This window comes from Brachyistius frenatus, unplaced genomic scaffold (genome assembly GCF_029030835.1).
Source record: "Brachyistius frenatus isolate BFR_SWC_R1_liver_20210118 unplaced genomic scaffold, ASM2903083v1 Contig_172, whole genome shotgun sequence".
Classification (NCBI taxonomy): domain Eukaryota; kingdom Metazoa; phylum Chordata; class Actinopteri; family Embiotocidae; genus Brachyistius; species Brachyistius frenatus.
In genome coordinates this window covers 498,968-514,934 of record NW_027210771.1, presented here as the reverse complement: position 1 = coordinate 514,934, position 15,967 = coordinate 498,968, and the positions used below count along the sequence as shown (strand labels likewise).

The 15,967-nt window shown below is 46.6% G+C and overlaps 3 protein-coding genes across 8 annotated transcripts in view; 1 reads left to right on the top strand and 2 right to left on the bottom strand.

The window, feature by feature from the left end:
* sptan1 (spectrin alpha, non-erythrocytic 1) overlaps positions 1–2,134 on the top strand; it is a 32,257-nt gene extending 30,123 nt beyond the window's left edge. For all 6 annotated transcript variants that reach the window (XM_069717321.1, XM_069717320.1, XM_069717319.1 and 3 more), the window contains 6 exons: positions 178–232; positions 435–631; positions 721–774; positions 859–1,005; positions 1,471–1,618; positions 1,694–2,134. In XM_069717321.1, the coding sequence (XP_069573422.1) occupies positions 178–232; positions 435–631; positions 721–774; positions 859–1,005; positions 1,471–1,618; positions 1,694–1,819 (727 nt within the window). In that variant the 3' untranslated portion in view covers positions 1,820–2,134. The remainder of the gene's footprint in view (positions 1–177; positions 233–434; positions 632–720; positions 775–858; positions 1,006–1,470; positions 1,619–1,693) is intronic.
* On the bottom strand, positions 2,123–7,327 carry dync2i2 (dynein 2 intermediate chain 2). The gene is made up of 9 exons (XM_069717323.1): positions 7,159–7,327; positions 6,395–6,658; positions 5,937–6,046; positions 5,685–5,842; positions 4,624–4,733; positions 4,383–4,547; positions 2,823–3,055; positions 2,589–2,746; positions 2,123–2,497 (listed from the first exon to the last, which is right to left on the bottom strand). Exons 1-9 carry the CDS (start codon positions 7,237–7,239, stop codon positions 2,259–2,261), a joined length of 1,518 nt encoding a protein of 505 aa, XP_069573424.1. The 5' UTR covers positions 7,240–7,327; the 3' UTR covers positions 2,123–2,258.
* Positions 7,328–9,614: 2,287 nt separating this feature from the next.
* LOC138632051 (protein SET-like) lies at positions 9,615–15,706 on the bottom strand. Its single transcript, XM_069717325.1, has 8 exons — positions 15,488–15,706; positions 14,124–14,181; positions 13,885–14,027; positions 13,259–13,362; positions 13,057–13,170; positions 11,842–12,012; positions 11,463–11,597; positions 9,615–10,029 (listed from the first exon to the last, which is right to left on the bottom strand). The coding sequence occupies exons 1-8, from the start codon at positions 15,555–15,557 to the stop codon at positions 10,009–10,011; spliced, it is 816 nt and encodes a 271-aa protein (XP_069573426.1). The 5' UTR covers positions 15,558–15,706; the 3' UTR covers positions 9,615–10,008.
* Positions 15,707–15,967: the final 261 nt, after the last annotated feature.

The window sequence follows — 15,967 nt, the reverse complement described above, 5'->3', positions numbered from 1 at the left end:
GTTTATCACACAGTTCACAGATGTGTGGCTGTAGTGTGTTCCCCTAGTAGCAGTGTGTGTGTGTGTGTGTGTGTGTGTGTGTGTGTGTGTGTGTGTGTGTGTGTGTGTGTGTGTGTGTGTGTGTGTGTGTGTGTGTGTGTGTGTGTGTGTGTTTCTAACCTGATCTGTTGGTGTCAGGTCGTGTATGGTGGAGGAGTCGGGGACTCTGGAGTCACAGCTGGAGGCCACGAAGGTAAAAATAACTGTTGGACATGTGGACACATGAAATTAGTCCTCCGGGAGTTCATGGAGGTTTTGTGATTGTTGTCTAACTTCTGTGTGTGTGTGTGTGTGTGTGTGTGTGTGTGTGTGTGTGTGTGTGTGTGTGTGTGTGTGTGTGTGTGTGTGTGTGTGTGTGTGTGTGTGTGTGTGTGTGTGTGTGTGTGTGTATGCAGCGTAAGCACCAGGAGATCCGGGCGATGCGCAGCCAGCTGAAGAAGATCGAGGATCTGGGAGCAGCGATGGAAGAAGCTCTGATTCTGGACAACAAGTACACGGAGCACAGCACCGTGGGTCTGGCTCAGCAGTGGGACCAACTGGACCAGCTGGGCATGAGGATGCAGCACAACCTGGAGCAGCAGATCCAGGCCAGGTACACGGCCCGGCTCAGGCCGGTGGGGGGGTTCTAACACGGTGTTCTGGTGTCCTGCTTCACACTCATCCTCCTCCTCTTCCTCTCAGAAACACCACCGGAGTGACAGAAGAGGCTCTGAAGGAGTTCAGCATGATGTTCAAGTGAGTGTCTTCCTCCATCTTCATCAGAACTTCAGTGTGGACCCGGTCCGGGTCTGACCCGCCGCTTCCTCCGTCTCTCTGCAGGCACTTCGACAAGGAGAAGTCGGGTCGTCTGAACCACCAGGAGTTCAAGTCATGTCTGCGCTCGCTGGGCTATGACCTGCCCATGGTGGAGGAAGGAGAACCGGACCCGGAGTTCGAGTCTATACTGGACACTGTGGATCCCAACAGGTCGGTACCACTTCAGTACCACTTCGGTACCACCTCATCACATCAGGGAGGTTAAATAGCAAAGGTTTTTCATCACAGCAACAAGTTCACCTTCACAGAACTAAATGTGACACGTCTCAAGAGTCCAGTAGTAGCGTCAGGTTTCCAATCAGATCAGTCAGATCCCCCGTGACATCACCGCAGTGACATCACCGCAGTGACATCACCGCAGTGACATCACCGCAGTAAGACATGTTGATGTCGAAATTATTTTTGATTGCATTGCGAGAAATTTACTCTTAAAACTTTTTTTTATTGTTTTCATAATAAAGACACAAAATGAATCTTGAAATCAGAATCGGACTGAAAGGTTCAGTGAAAGATTTCAGCTGTTTTAACGACTTGAAAACATCCGTCTTTCTGTTGATGTGTTGACATGGATGCAAACTGATCCGATCTGCCGCCTGACTCCGTGTCTGTCTGCAGGGACGGGAACGTGTCGCTGCAGGAGTACATGGCCTTCATGATCAGCCGGGAGACGGAGAACGTGAAGTCCAGCGAGGAGATCGAGAGCGCCTTCCGAGCCCTGAGCACCGAGAACAAACCCTACGTCTCTAAAGAGGAGCTCTACCAGGTCAGACGTGTTCTCTGCTCTCGGCGTCACATTCCGGTCGTCATGGAGATCTCACTGTCCGTCTCTTCCTTACAGAACCTCACCAAGGAGCAGGCCGACTACTGTCTGTCACACATGAAGCCCTTCCTCGACAGCAAAGGCCGCGAGCTGCCGACGGCCTTCGACTTCGTGGAGTTCACCCGCTCGCTCTTCGTCAACTGATCCCCCCCCCCCTCCCCCACCCAGTGACCAATCGGCTGGCGTTTTCCCCACAAACACACTAAGACACCAACACACGGCTAAACTGCATGACTGTGGCACGAGGAACTCTCACTAGTACCAACTCTCCGTTGTATTTATTCCGCTCTGCCGTAACTCTGAGCTTCTCATAGCATCGTGATCTGTCTGCATTTCTATGTGATTGTTATTAGCTGTTTTGTGCTTTGGATGAATTTAAGAAGCTGATCGTACCGATGATGTAAGAACACCTGAACACCTGCAGTGTGCTTTAATAAACGCTACTGGTTAGAACTGGAATCGCCGTCTCTGCCTTTATTTATATTCACCTTCATTGGCATGATGTTTGGATTAAACATGAATTCTTACATAAATAGTAGAATATAAATGATAAAAGCATTTCAGTCTTTGTGTCACACGTGGCTCAAGCTGCCACCTGATTGGCTATCTGCTCCAGCTGGCTGCTCTCTCTGGGGTTCTGCTCCGTCAGGTCGCTGCTCAGCTGCCAGACGCTGACGGTCCCGTCCGTCTTCCCCACCGCCAGCACGCTCGGGTTCTGACCGTTGAAGGCCAGACAGGTGGCAGCGTGACCCGCCCCCCCCAGCTCAATGGTGGCAGCCGGTCTCAGAGATCTGCGGCCCAGATCAAAGACCTTCACCTCGCCTGGGAAAGAGACGACAGCGTGAGTCCCGAGAGGGTTTCACCACAGGTGCGTAGATCCACAAACCCAGTAGAACCAGGACTGAAGCGGTACCGAGTCCGGTGGCAGCAGCGAACACCAGCGGTCTGCTCGGGGACCACCGCACCTCAAACACGTAGGAGTCAGAGACCCGGAGCGAGAGCAGCGGGTCGGCCTGCAGCAGCGAGTGGAGGTGGGCCAGCCCGTCGGTGCCCGCACTCAGAAACAGGTTCCTGAACACACCGAGAGACAGAGGTCAGCAGGACGAGACCCGCACGGCTCCCACCTGCCGGTTCTGAAGAGCTTCACCTGTGGAACGGGGAGCAGTGGATGGAGTGGACCGGGCCGCTGCGGGGCCGGAACGAGAACACAGCCGGGGCTCGTAGTTTCACACCGTGGCCCTCGGAGGGCGCTGCAGCCGGCGTCTGGGAGGCGAAGGAGCAGCGGAGCAGCAGGCCGCCCTCGGACCCCACCAGGAAGGTGTCGGGGTCCCACGGAGACAGAGACAGCGAAGTGACGCCCACAGAGCTGCTGCCACGGGCCTGCACACCAGAACCGGAACCAGAACTTTATTTACAACATCTCAACCATTGAAATAAAACCACTGAAGAAGAAGTCTGAACAACCTGCTTTTTTCTAATAGAACCACATCATCCTGACATCTAATAGAACCACATCATCCTGACAGATCTAATAGAACCACATCATCCTGACTGATCTAATAGAACCACATCATCCTGACTGATCTAATAGAACCACATCATCCTGACAGATCTAATAGAACCACATCATCCTGACTGATCTAATAGAACCACATCATCCTGACAGATCTAATAGAACCACATCATCCTGACATCTAATAGAACCACATCATCCTGACAGATCTTATAGAACCACATCATCCTGACAGATCTAATAGAACCACATCATCCTGACATCTAATAGAACCACATCATCCTGACAGATCTTATAGAACCACATCATCCTGACAGATCTTATAGAACCACATCATCCTGACAGATCTTATAGAACCACATCATCCTGACAGATCTTATAGAACCACATCATCCTGACAGATCTTATAGAACCACATCATCCTGACAGATCTTATAGAACCACATCATCCTGACAGATCTTATAGAACCACATCATCCTGACATCTTATAGAAACACATCATCCTGACAGATCTTATAGAACCACATCATCCTGACAGATCTTATAGAACCACATCATCCTGACATCTTATAGAAACACATCATCTCTCCATTCAGTTTCTTCGCTAGCGTAGTTTCTCTTCTGTCTTTTGCAGATGTCCCGTCATGGAGCTGCATGTCTCTGCTCTGTGATTGTCCACCAACAGTTCATGTATTGTATCTCTATCCTGTCCTTTTCTCTCTCTGCTCTCCTCTCCTCACCAAGTAGATGCTCCGCCCACCTCTGAGCCTGGTTCTGTCGGAGGTTTCTTCCTGTTAAAAAAGGTTTTCCTTCCCTCTGTTGGAGGTTTTTCTCCCTTAAAGAGGAGTTTTTCCCTCCTAGTTTACATGTGAATTGTTGAATTGTTGTGTTTCTCTGTCTGCTGTTCTAAGTAATAATTTCTGTTGTACGGACTTTAATGTGCTAAGTGAAATAACCTGTGTTCTGATTTGGTGCTATATAAATAAAATGATATTGAATTGAATAGAAAATGTGAACTGAAAGACATCGTGCTGTTTCTACTGAACACAGCCGTGAAACAGTGTTGCCATGGAGATGAATCACTGATCATCCAGCTGAATTCTGACCTCAGCAGGTGGAGTCTCTCTGATTAATTTATTCTGCTCTCTGAGCTTCAGTCCATCACATGGAGCTCCGTCTTTCCTGAGTCTCACCTTGAAGCTGCTGCTGAGGGGAACCTGCTGGCGTACGAAGGCGTAGGCTGCGTTCAGAACCAACCCGCCCCGGTCCGAGTCCACCGTCCACAGCAGCACTCTCCCTCCGGACCCGGCACTCAGCACTCCGAACTCTCCTTTCCTCTGCAGGGGCACCCAGGCTACCTGCACACACAGCAGGGGGTCCGTGGTCCTGATACCAGACTCCATCCTCAGCTGGTGATGTTGCGTCATCACTCACCTGGTAAACAGGCTCCCTGTGGCCGTCGGCAGACATCCCGGTCTGAGCCAGCACCGGGTCCTGAGTCCGACTGGTGTCCCAGACCAGAACCTCCCCGCTGTACAGACCGCCTGCACACACACACACACACACACACACACACACACACACACACACACACACACACACACACACACACCTCAGTAACAGGTGATTGACTGCAGAGACGCTCCACCCAGACATCGATGTCTCAGACCGGGTCCGTCCCACTGACAGTCTTTAAATAACCTGTCAGTGTCCAGTGAGCTTCAGCTATCCATCATCCATCATCTGTCCTCCCAGCTGACTGTGGGTGGAGGCGGAGACACCCTGGACAGGTCCTCAGTCCATCACAGGGATGGACGACTGCGCCGCAAATAAGTCTAATTCAACACTCTGTCAGGACGTTTTAAAGCTGCTCTCCATTTCAGACAGACAGGTTTCATACATTGGGACGCTGTGGCTCAGACGATAGAGTGGGTTGAACACTAATCAGAAGGTTGGTGGTTCAATCCTCCTGTCCACATGCCTAAATGTCCTTGAGCAAGACACTGAACCCTAAGTTGCTCCCGGTGGTGAACCATCAGTGTGTGCATGTTCTCCTGATGGCAGCACCTTGCATGGTGATCTCTCTCATTAGTGTGTGAATGGGTGAATGGAAAAACATGTTAAAGCACTTTGAGACCAAAAGGTGATAAAGCACTATACAAGTACAGACCATTCACCATTCACCATTACATCACAGACCAAGAACCAGTCCTGTCAGCCTGGAGGCGGGGCTTCCTATAATCATCTAGCTGCAGGCGTCTGAAGAACTTTAAGGCATCAGGAGACTTTTTCTTTGAGTTCAGATTTTTTGAGATTTCATCGAGAGGAACATGTTGAGAGTGAGACATCACACCTCTCAAACAATGCAGTGAACTGATTTATCAGATTAACACAGCAGGAAGTTCCACTGGTTCAACAATAAAATCAGTTTTTGGTTTAGCGTGGGGGGATGGTGTACCTGCGATGAGGGGGGGCTGCGTGGGGGGATGGTGTACCTGCGATGAGGGGGGGCTGCGTGGGGTGACAGCACAGCGATGTGACTGCAGTAGGAACATGGATGACCAGGTCGGCCCGGTCCGGTCGGAGGCCTCGGCGGTTCAGGTTCCAGGTGCAAACATAGGAGCTCTCAGTGCTCCAGTCTCCGTCAGAGATCCTGTCAGCACAAACACACACGTGAGACTCGCCAGCAGCTTCTTCTTCACGCTTTCAGCTCACAAACATCCTCAGAGGGGGAAACCGTCACGTACCGGCCGTACGCACAGGCCAGAACCGACCCGGTGCAGCTCCACGACACGCCGGTCACATGCAGCCCTCTCTCCTGAGCACCGGGGTGATGGAGGCTGTGTAGGAGGGAGACCTGCAGACATGGAGCAGCGTCACACAAACACACCAGATCCATCAGAACCGCAACACAAAGGAGTCTGATCGGGGTCTGGACCTGCAGAGTCCTGGTCAGCACCATGGACTCAGTCTGGACCACATAAAGAGACCTTTAAAAGGCAAACTGAGCTCAAACCAAATATGAATTTAAATGATGTTTGTCTTTACTGAACTTTGAGTGACGTTAACAGATGAAACTGTTCATGGGTATATTTTCATTCTCTAAAACCTCTGCAGATCAGCGACAGTCCAGAAAACTGCCCCGGAGGATTTGAGCAGGACTCGGTTCAGACTTCACGAGGCGGGCCTCTCTGGTCCTTCTTACCCGCTGACTGTGGTCCTCCCAGCAGGCCTGGAACCCGTCGAAGGCGTGACTCCTGGAGCTCTTCACCAGCTCCCTGATCACCAGGTCCTCCACCCGCTGCAGGAAGTCCGCGAGGCCCGGAGGGTCCGGCTCGCCCCGGCTCTGCTGGAGGAGCTGCTCCTGCTCCTCCTGGTCCCGTGGTTCCGTCTGAGTCCAGCTGACGGCGGTGGATGCAGTCTGGACCTGAGCCTCGGCGCTGTGCACCGCTGCGGTCTGACAGGCTCTCTAAAACACACACCGCCCCACCGGACCCCGCATCAGCTGGACCGAAACGTGTACTGCTCATGACGTCATATTCAACTCCAACTGTTCCCTTTTAGCTGCTTTGGACTTTCAAGATGACAAATATTTAAAAAAAAAAAAACCCATATGAACAAGACTCAGGGTTGGACATACAAAGTCAGGAGAAGAAGATGAACTTGTTTACTATTTATTTTACTTTCATTTGTGTCTGCTATGTGCTCTGACAGGAGTTCAATGTGTCTGCTTTACTGATTGTACAAGAGCTCATTGTTAAACAGGGTTTAAAACGACAGTTTTATACAATAAGTATGAATTAGACAGTTGATGGAAACATCGCCACGTCTCCTCCTGACGTTCGTATTTCCGAGGAACACCTGAACGTGTCATGTGTCAGCTAACGTTAGCTTCTGCCAGCTAGCTAACCGCTGCACGTTAGCTACGATGCTGTTTGGCGCGAACAGAGGAGGGAAAGTGAAACGTACAGACTCCCGCTCGGCCTGCTGACGTCTCCACCGGGACGGGATGCTCACGGTGTCCAGAGTCTCGTCGGTGAACATGCTCATGAAGCTGCTCTCAAACACAGACGGACTGAAGGAGCGCTGGCTGTTCGCGACGCTCCCGGGGCCATTTCACACAGAGCTCCCGTTACCTTGGTTACGGAGAGAACGTCGACAGGCACTGTCACTTCCGCTTTGTCTCCAAGATTAAAAAAATACGGTTGTAAACTGTCCTTGAATTATTTTTTGAGTGTGGATCAATGATATGTCATCTTTAAAATCAAACAAATACATCGGTTGCCGCGGGTTTTTTTGCTGTTAAATGCTTTAAAATTACAACATGTTTTTGTACGTATCTGTACTTCCGGTCGAGCCCCATCTGTCTGTAGACTGTATTCAAGTCCAACACGCTGAATTAGTATAAAAGGTATTTAATGCCAGAAAAAACGTTTTTTATTTAATGTCGACTGCATCACATTCAGCTGTGACAGTCTGGCTTCCTCCTCCTCACGCTTACTAAACACAGACGTCTCACGACTCGGATGTGACTTTTAAAACCAGTTCAGGGCTGATTATTGTGGAGTTTCTGTCTTTGTCACTCAGATAGTTCATCACAGACCAGCCGGAGGGCAGCGAGGCCTCTGCAGCGGGATGCAGCCTCACACTGTGGCATGTCTGCCTCCTATCGGCAAGACAGAGCATAAACACGTCTGCGGGACAGATGGTCGGATTATATAAGGAGCAGTGGAGTGCTGTTGAGTCTGCATCTGTTTAAATCATCATATTTATCATATTGTGCAGGACGGTGGAGTTTCTACCGTAGTTTAGCTTGTAGTTACAGATCAGGTTTACAGATACTCGCTTAACATAACAGCTGAAGAACAGAAGTCAAGTGTTTAAAAAAAATGGTATTTAAACTGGTCTAATGTGTTGCATGGGACATTTTTTTGATAATTTTGAAATTCCCTGTGTTCGTTTTCATGTGCCCTGTGCGTTTTGTTTCGTTCTGTGTCTGGTGGGTGTGGTCTCTCCTCGTCCCTCCTCCAAGCTCCTCCCCTTCCACTCCTCTCCCCAGCTGGCACAGCTGCACTTCACAGATCACTAAACTCTGGACTCCACCTGTCTGCTGTCTGTCCCACTCACACTCCTGGACAATGTTCAATAAAAGTTTTTATTCATTAATCCGGCTTCTGTGTCTGTTCTGTTCACACATAACACAAATATTGTGATATTTTGGACGACACACTATATATGTATATGTATGACTTTTTTGACATTTTTATGATATTTTGGACATACTACAGGGACTTTATGACTTTTTGATTATATTTTAGACGACATGCTATAGTATAACTTTTTTGGTTTGAGGCAAGAATGCTAGTGCGGTGCGCCAGCATAAAAAATAAAAAATGTCATAAAAGCACGCCATCTAAAGTATCATGGTGAGCTAACATTAGTCTTCTGTGGTGAAGAACATACATGTATGTCGTCCAAACGTTCCTGATTTTACCAGCCAGGTGTCAGACCAAGCAGCTGAACTACAGGTGCCTCCTAATGTACCTGTAAACACATGCAAGTCTACTAACGTTTTTAACTTCAGTGTGACACTTCAGACCTTGAGACACCTGATAATTGAGTAGTTTGAGAATGAATGCAGTCAGCAGTCGCCGGATTGATTCCCTGCCGGACAGTCAGACTTCTTCAAACCGAGCTCCTCAGAACAGCCGACAGGCAGTAATGATGTGATCCAACTACTCCAGTCATCATGTATACATTTATTTATTGTAACAAAGCAACTGGTACACTTAATTTAATGTGAACACATTTCCAGTGGAACAGGAGAAATGCTGCAGACTCCACCGAGGACGCCACAGAACCGATTCTGGTCTCCCATCTCAAAATGTTAAGCCAAGCTCAAAATTAGTCTTTTAGCTTTGTTTTATAAAAAAAAAAAGAAAAAAAAAGAAGAAAGAAAAACATTTCAAACTTTGTTGTGGGTGCCTGAAAAAACAAGATCATGAAAATGTATCCAACAGTCCAGAGTTGGTGTCAGAGCCCCACCCCCCCACCCCCATTAAACAGTGTACAATTAACAACTGGCTGACCAGGATACATGGAGACCCCCAGACGTTTACAACAGGTGAGAGGAACAAGCTGGTGCTTCAATCAGTTCCATTAGTACAATAAGTCACAGGAAAATGCAGATTCTAATAAGCCTCAGTCCCCACCACTGGATATATTATAATATACATATATATATATATATATATATCTTGTGTATATATATATATACACACACATATACATTTATATATATATATATATATACACACACACACACACATTTATATATATATAAATATATATATATATATATATATATATATATATATATATATATAAAAGTGGCTAAGGATGCTATGATTAAATTATCACTGCACCATGGCTTATTTTTTATTGAACTCAACTCCAACAGAAACTGTCATTTCATTGTACATACAAATTGCTGCTGTACGTATTTTAAACCTACGTAGGATGACGTGCAGAATGCTACAAATTTTTTTATTCTTTTGCATGTCTTTGGGAAATGTAGAGAAACAATGAGAGATGAGTCCCCACCCCTCTGCTGCCCCACCGCACGGCGCTGGTCTTCACACGTTCTGGACAGGCTGCGGCTGCAGAGGAGGAGGACGGACAGGCCGACGACACGGGGAGGAAAAACAAAACAAAAAAAACCTTTTTTACAAAACCCCCCAAAACAAAGAAAATCCTTTGCTCCCGTTGGTTGGAGGATGATCGCAGAGGGAGGACTGGGAAAGGACTTGGCTGAAGCTTCTAATCATCCTCACCGTCATCCTAGAAGACAAAAAGAAAAGTATTACACTGATTGAAGATGATGTTCTTCTACAGACCAACTTCACATCACTGACTGTAAATTCATCCTTCTTGGTCTCACAGGTGAAATCATAACAGACAGTATATTCTGCATGTTTTTATCTACTTTTATGTCCCAGTTTTTCCCAATCAGCAGCCATCAGTGATGTCATCGTTGGTTTGTGAACATTATGAAGCCTCCAGTTCAGATTCTGTCCGTCACCATCTTGCTAGTTCGGAGTGGTTTGGAGCAGGAAGTGACCATATTTGGACAAGCTGGGGGAGGAGCCAGCGGTGGATCTGACTGATCTGATTGGAAACCTGACGATACTACGTCCCGCCCACCGATAGCTGTAACCTGACCGCAACCACAGGCCTGTCAATCAAACAGACACGCCCCCAAAAACAGGTCTTCTTGAATCTTCTTTTCTAATGAATGAGGGATTATTTTCAGATGGACCTCCAGAAAACTAAGAAGAAGGAGTGACTTTAGCTAACAACACCGAGATAACTGATGGACACATTTTATTCACTTTGGATTCGATGAGAGAAGTTGAATGGGAGTCTATGGAGCCAGAGGCTTTTTGGAGCCGACCTCTAGTGGCACTCGCTGGTATTGCAGCTTAAGACACTTCTGCATTGGAACCATTTTTCAGACCTGGAAGCTACAAACTCTTTTATATCCAGTCAGAGGTTTTATAGTTTTATATCCAGTCTGTGGTTTTATATAGTTTTATATCCAGTCTGTGGTTTTATATAGTTTTATATCCAGTCTGTGGTTTTATATAGTTTTGTATCCAGTCTGTGGTTTTATATAGTTTTGTATCCAGTCTGTGTATTTTCCCAGAGAGAGATTTGTCTCTGTGGTGACTGCTGTATTAATAATGGAGCGGATCAATTCACAAATAATCAATCATGTTCTTATTCCCCGTTACACAAATGCAGATGTGCGTGTACGTCCATGCAGATGTTAGTTGCTATAGTTTCACTGCACAGCAACCTAAAAGCAGGAAGACGGACCGGACCGAGTCTGAAAGGACTGACTGGGAAAGAAACTCCGTCCTGGACCACACGCCGGTGTGCACAGAGACGGTCAGCAAACACACAAGTTTGCTTAATTGATTGATTTTGATTGAGTCCAATGGCCCACCAGGATTATGAAATATGGAGAGAACTTTGCAACTGAAGCATGTGCATTGGCTATGCTCATCGGGTGGGAGGGGCTTAGGACAGAAGGGGGAGGTGGCCTACTCTTGAAAAGTTGAAAAAAAAAGAAGTAATAAATTGGTAGTTTTGGGTCATTACGTGTGATTTACTGCACACAAACCTCCAACAACACGCCAACAACACGGGACGTCCTTGACAACCACTTCAACGCTCAGGGAGTCGTTGTATATTTATTAGCAGTTCCTCACCTCTCCATCTTCCCCGTCACCATCCTCATCATCTTCACCCTCCTCTTCCTCTCCCTCATCAATGTCTTCCAGGCCCTCCTCTTCATCGTCATCATCATCGTCGCCATCCCCCTCCTCATCCTCCATGTCGGGAACCTTAGAAACATCCCAGAGTGTTTCAGTGTTAAAGAGCAAACACGTCATAAATGTACAACGTTTAGTGTTACAGATTGTTTGTTTACTTAGTTATGGCTCATTAATTGTTGTTATAAAGTTAGAACCGTTAGTAAACAGAGTACACAGGTCAAAGGTCACACTGTGGTGTTGCAGAGAGACCAGAACGTGACATTAAAAGCGTCGTAAAGCCCGGTTCTACCAGACACCAGTGTGACGGTCCTACCAGGTAGTACTGCAGCGGGTTGGGCCAGATGTCGTCCTTGATCACTTCCCCGAGCTCGTCGGCGCCAGCATCCGAGTGGTCGGTGAACCAGGTGAAGAAGCTCTCCGGCTCCTCGTGCTGACGCTTCTTCCCGGCTTTGTTCGGCGTCTGGCTGGTCCGCTTCGTCAGGTCCTGAGGAGGAGAGCGGGTCCAGACGGGAGGTTAGCGAGCGTTTACTGACGGGAGACTCTTTCTGAACCAGACGACATGCTTCATGTAGAAAAAGCTCCCGTTAAATAATCAGCCCCTCCAGGAAGTTGCCACGTTGTGAGCACTATAATTAACATAAATTCAAGCAAACTTTGCGATATTTGCAGGTCTACGTGTTGAATGAACATGAATTAAACAGCATCTAAAGCTCTTATTTTGACAGCTGATATAGTCCTTGTTTCTATATTCCAGTCACAGACGCTCTGTTCTGGAAACATACGCAGCTTTTAGCTTTTATCTCCACGGTTCAATAAGTTCAATAAATACATTAAAAAAAAGATCCGTACTAAAATATTTCTGTGATGTGCAGCAGAATTATTATCACAGGAAGTGATTACACATTTATTCCTTTATTTTTTAGTGTTACAAAAAAAAAAATTCTTTCAAGTTTTTTTTAATTTCTTCAATTTTATGCAAAAATACTCACGTGAAACTCCACAAATTACATCTGCATTTTTTTTTATTTTTTTTTTAAAAAAAGAAAATCTGCCTTAAAATCAAACATTTATGATCACAACAATCACAAAAACTCTTTGAACCCTAGAGGGACTGATTAAATATGCAGAAACCTGAAAAACTTTCTGTAAGACTGGAGGAATAATGAGGTTAAAATAGTTCAACAGAAGTTCATTGTGGTTCCTTCTTGTCAGGTTAATGACTTCAGGACAAGCTGTCACTACTGCAAACTAATGGGTATTTTCCATTGTCATTTAATGAGTGCAGTATTTTGCTTCATTAAGTCCATTAACACCTAAAAACTGAAAAATATCAGTCATAATTTCCTAATTCAAAGACATGTAGTTTAATAAAGGATGAAGAAAAACATCACGTCAGTTTTATTTAACTTGAAAAACGTGAAACAATTACTGTAATTCATTCGTACAGTAAACTACTCATTGAAGGTGTGAACGAGCTCAGACAGAAGTATTAAAACACATCTGTACATCACACAGACGGCCGACCAACCTTTCCAGCTTTCCATTTGATTTCAGTCGATTTGGAAACAGGATCTCCGCTCTCATTCACGTTAAACTCTTTGGAGAGAGCTTTGTTCTCAAAGTACGGATTCTCATCGAAATACTGTGGAACAGAAAACATCTATCAGAACACAACAGGCTTTTTATTTTTTTTAACAACGTTCAGACACACGGTGAACACAATTACTCACAAAATCTATTCTGTATCCAGACTTGATGTCCTCGAACTCGGTGACCTCGACCCTCGACAAGTAATGAAGCGCTTCCTCGTCCTCCTCGCCGAGCAGAGCTGAAACTGAAGGTCAGACACCGTTAGGTCACGCCTGTAATGAGCACCGAACAGCTGCCAGTCATTCAAGACTATTAAATAGTTAGTCCACCGATGCTGATTTATGTAACTCAGAATCAGTTTTATCCGTCAGAGGTTTGTCAAAAATGTACAAATAAGAGAAAAAGAGGGAAATTATACAAAATGTTAAAATTAAACAGACCAAAAAAAACCCCCAAAAAACACAACAGGTGGTGTATGAATAAAGTTAGATAGATAGATTCGTTATTGTCATTGTGTATAAATATAAAACAAAATTTGGTTTTGGCGGCCGTCCTCTTACCAACATAAAAATAAACAGAAGATTAAGAATAGATAAAATATATAAAAAGTTATGCAAACTATTTTTGTTGTGCATGTAAATACAACGTCTATCTAAAGTTTAACGATAAAGAGTGAAGATGTTCACAGTATGAACAATATGTGTAATAATAATTGTTTAAAAGTCCCCGTTCAAAACGCATGCAGACGGATGACATCATAGTTTACCTTGTGGATGGTTGACGAATGTCGTGACCCAGAAGTTGGGGATTTTGGCTATGAGTTCTGATCGCTTCTGGAAGAATGGCTGGCGTAGTTTGTTGTACTTCTGCTCTACTTTTAAAATTTCTTCACTGGCCTGTTCGTTCAGTCTGGTGGAGGGAAAGAAGACAGAACCGGGTCAAGTTGGACCGCTTTCTTCACGCGGCCGCCGTCCGGCGCCGATGACACACCACGTTCAGACTCACCTGTCAATTTCATTCTGTACTTCATCGATGTGTTCGATTGCTTCCTGTTGCTCTTTTTCTGAAAGGACACGAAAACATGTTAACTGAAGGTTCTGATGTAAACAGGCGCAAACAATAACAAAAATAAATATTTATTTCCCACAAATTACAAAGCAACCAATGGTACTATGGAGGTTTAATTACAAGCAAATACAGTGTTTAAACACATGGTGGATATTAGATATAAATGTGGGTAAATGATCATTTAATTTCAAGCACCAGATTTATTGGTTTTCATTTTGTCTGATGAGTTGTGGCCGTCCTTTAAAGCCACATCACTAAGGCCTTAACACATTTAAGGAGCTTCCAGCTGTTATGATGCTATAACAAAAGGATATTTGTGAGTTTGTCATGAACCAAATACCAACATTTTAGATGACAAAAACAACAGTACGTGTCAGACTATAACTTATTCTGACAATTGCCTCATAAACGAGACTGCGCACATCATCACTACTCGTACCTTAAAACTCATTAAAACCTTTTAAAGTCACTTTAAAAGGTTTTAATACTTTCAACGTGACTATAATCCGATTGATCTGATCAGTGACTTAAACGATTACAAAAGAAAAGGAGAATGACCTCATCATGTTTATGTATTTATGCCGTGTGTGCGAGCGCGCGCGGTGCCTCCACGGCACGCGGGCCTGCGGAGCTTCCTGTTGCTGCTGAAGGCGGCCTGGTTCAAACTGCGCGTCCAACACACCTCCATGTTGTTCTTCATCACCGCTCCTCTTCATCACTCTTTAGGAGAGGGAGCGGGCGGTAAACTCCCGGGTACTTTTTAACCCCCGCGACTACCTCGCGCTCAGAAGCCGAGTTCGGCTGCCCGGTGGCCGGTACCGTCGCCGTGACTGTTGTCGGTGCTCGGCCTTTCTTTTCCCGGGAGAAAGTGGAGGCTGCTAATGCTAACAATGTGGCTAGCTAATTGTTGACGGAGCTCCGACTACACGCGCGCAGCTGCCCCCCCCGGCCCCCCCACCCCCTCCCTTCAGCAGACCCCCATGATGTCTGCACGAACAATAAGTGCACACCACCCTGAGCAGAGCAGCCCCCGGCCTCCACCCTCCTCCGTGCTCATCTACCGCTAGCAGCTAGCAGCTAGCGCCCTCTCACGCTGGCTCCCGTTAGCCCCGTGCTAGCATGCTACGTTACCGAAACGACCGTTTTTCACCGCGCGCTGCGTCTGCAGCTGAAACATCGTTTAAAATCGTCCGCATCACTTCGACCGCGAGCTGCACAGCACGCTGCACCGAAAACAACAAAATGACGGTAAACAAATGAAAATGGCGTTGCACGGGGTAACCGCCATTCCTTCACGTTACCGGAGGTCTCGTCCGCGCCGTCGTGATTTGAATTCTCCTTTCTGCTGACTTTCGCCGTGGAGGCCGACATGGTTCCTGCTCGCCGGGGCTCTGCGGACCAGCTGTGTTTCCCAGGCGGTTCTAAACTCTTCTGTGAAGGACAAAAGTTACTTCCACCGTGAACGGACTGCGACTTGAAGCCCACGATCAGGAGACTGAGCGCAGCTCCGCACGCTTGTTTCCCTCGGTGGCGCCCCGTCGGTCAACACATGTATGGTCCTCTCCTGCCCCCGGCTGGCCGGAGTGCGACACTGCAGGCTGAAGCTCCAGTCGCGGCAGACATTTTGACTTGTCCCAGGAGAGAAAACACAAGTGTTTTATTGATGTCCCAGTGAACCAACATGTACCCGAGCAGGACCTCCTCTCAGCGGGAAACAGCGACCATCAACACACCGGAGTTGTTTCTACAATGACACAATGTCGGCCCTGAAAAAAGGCCTT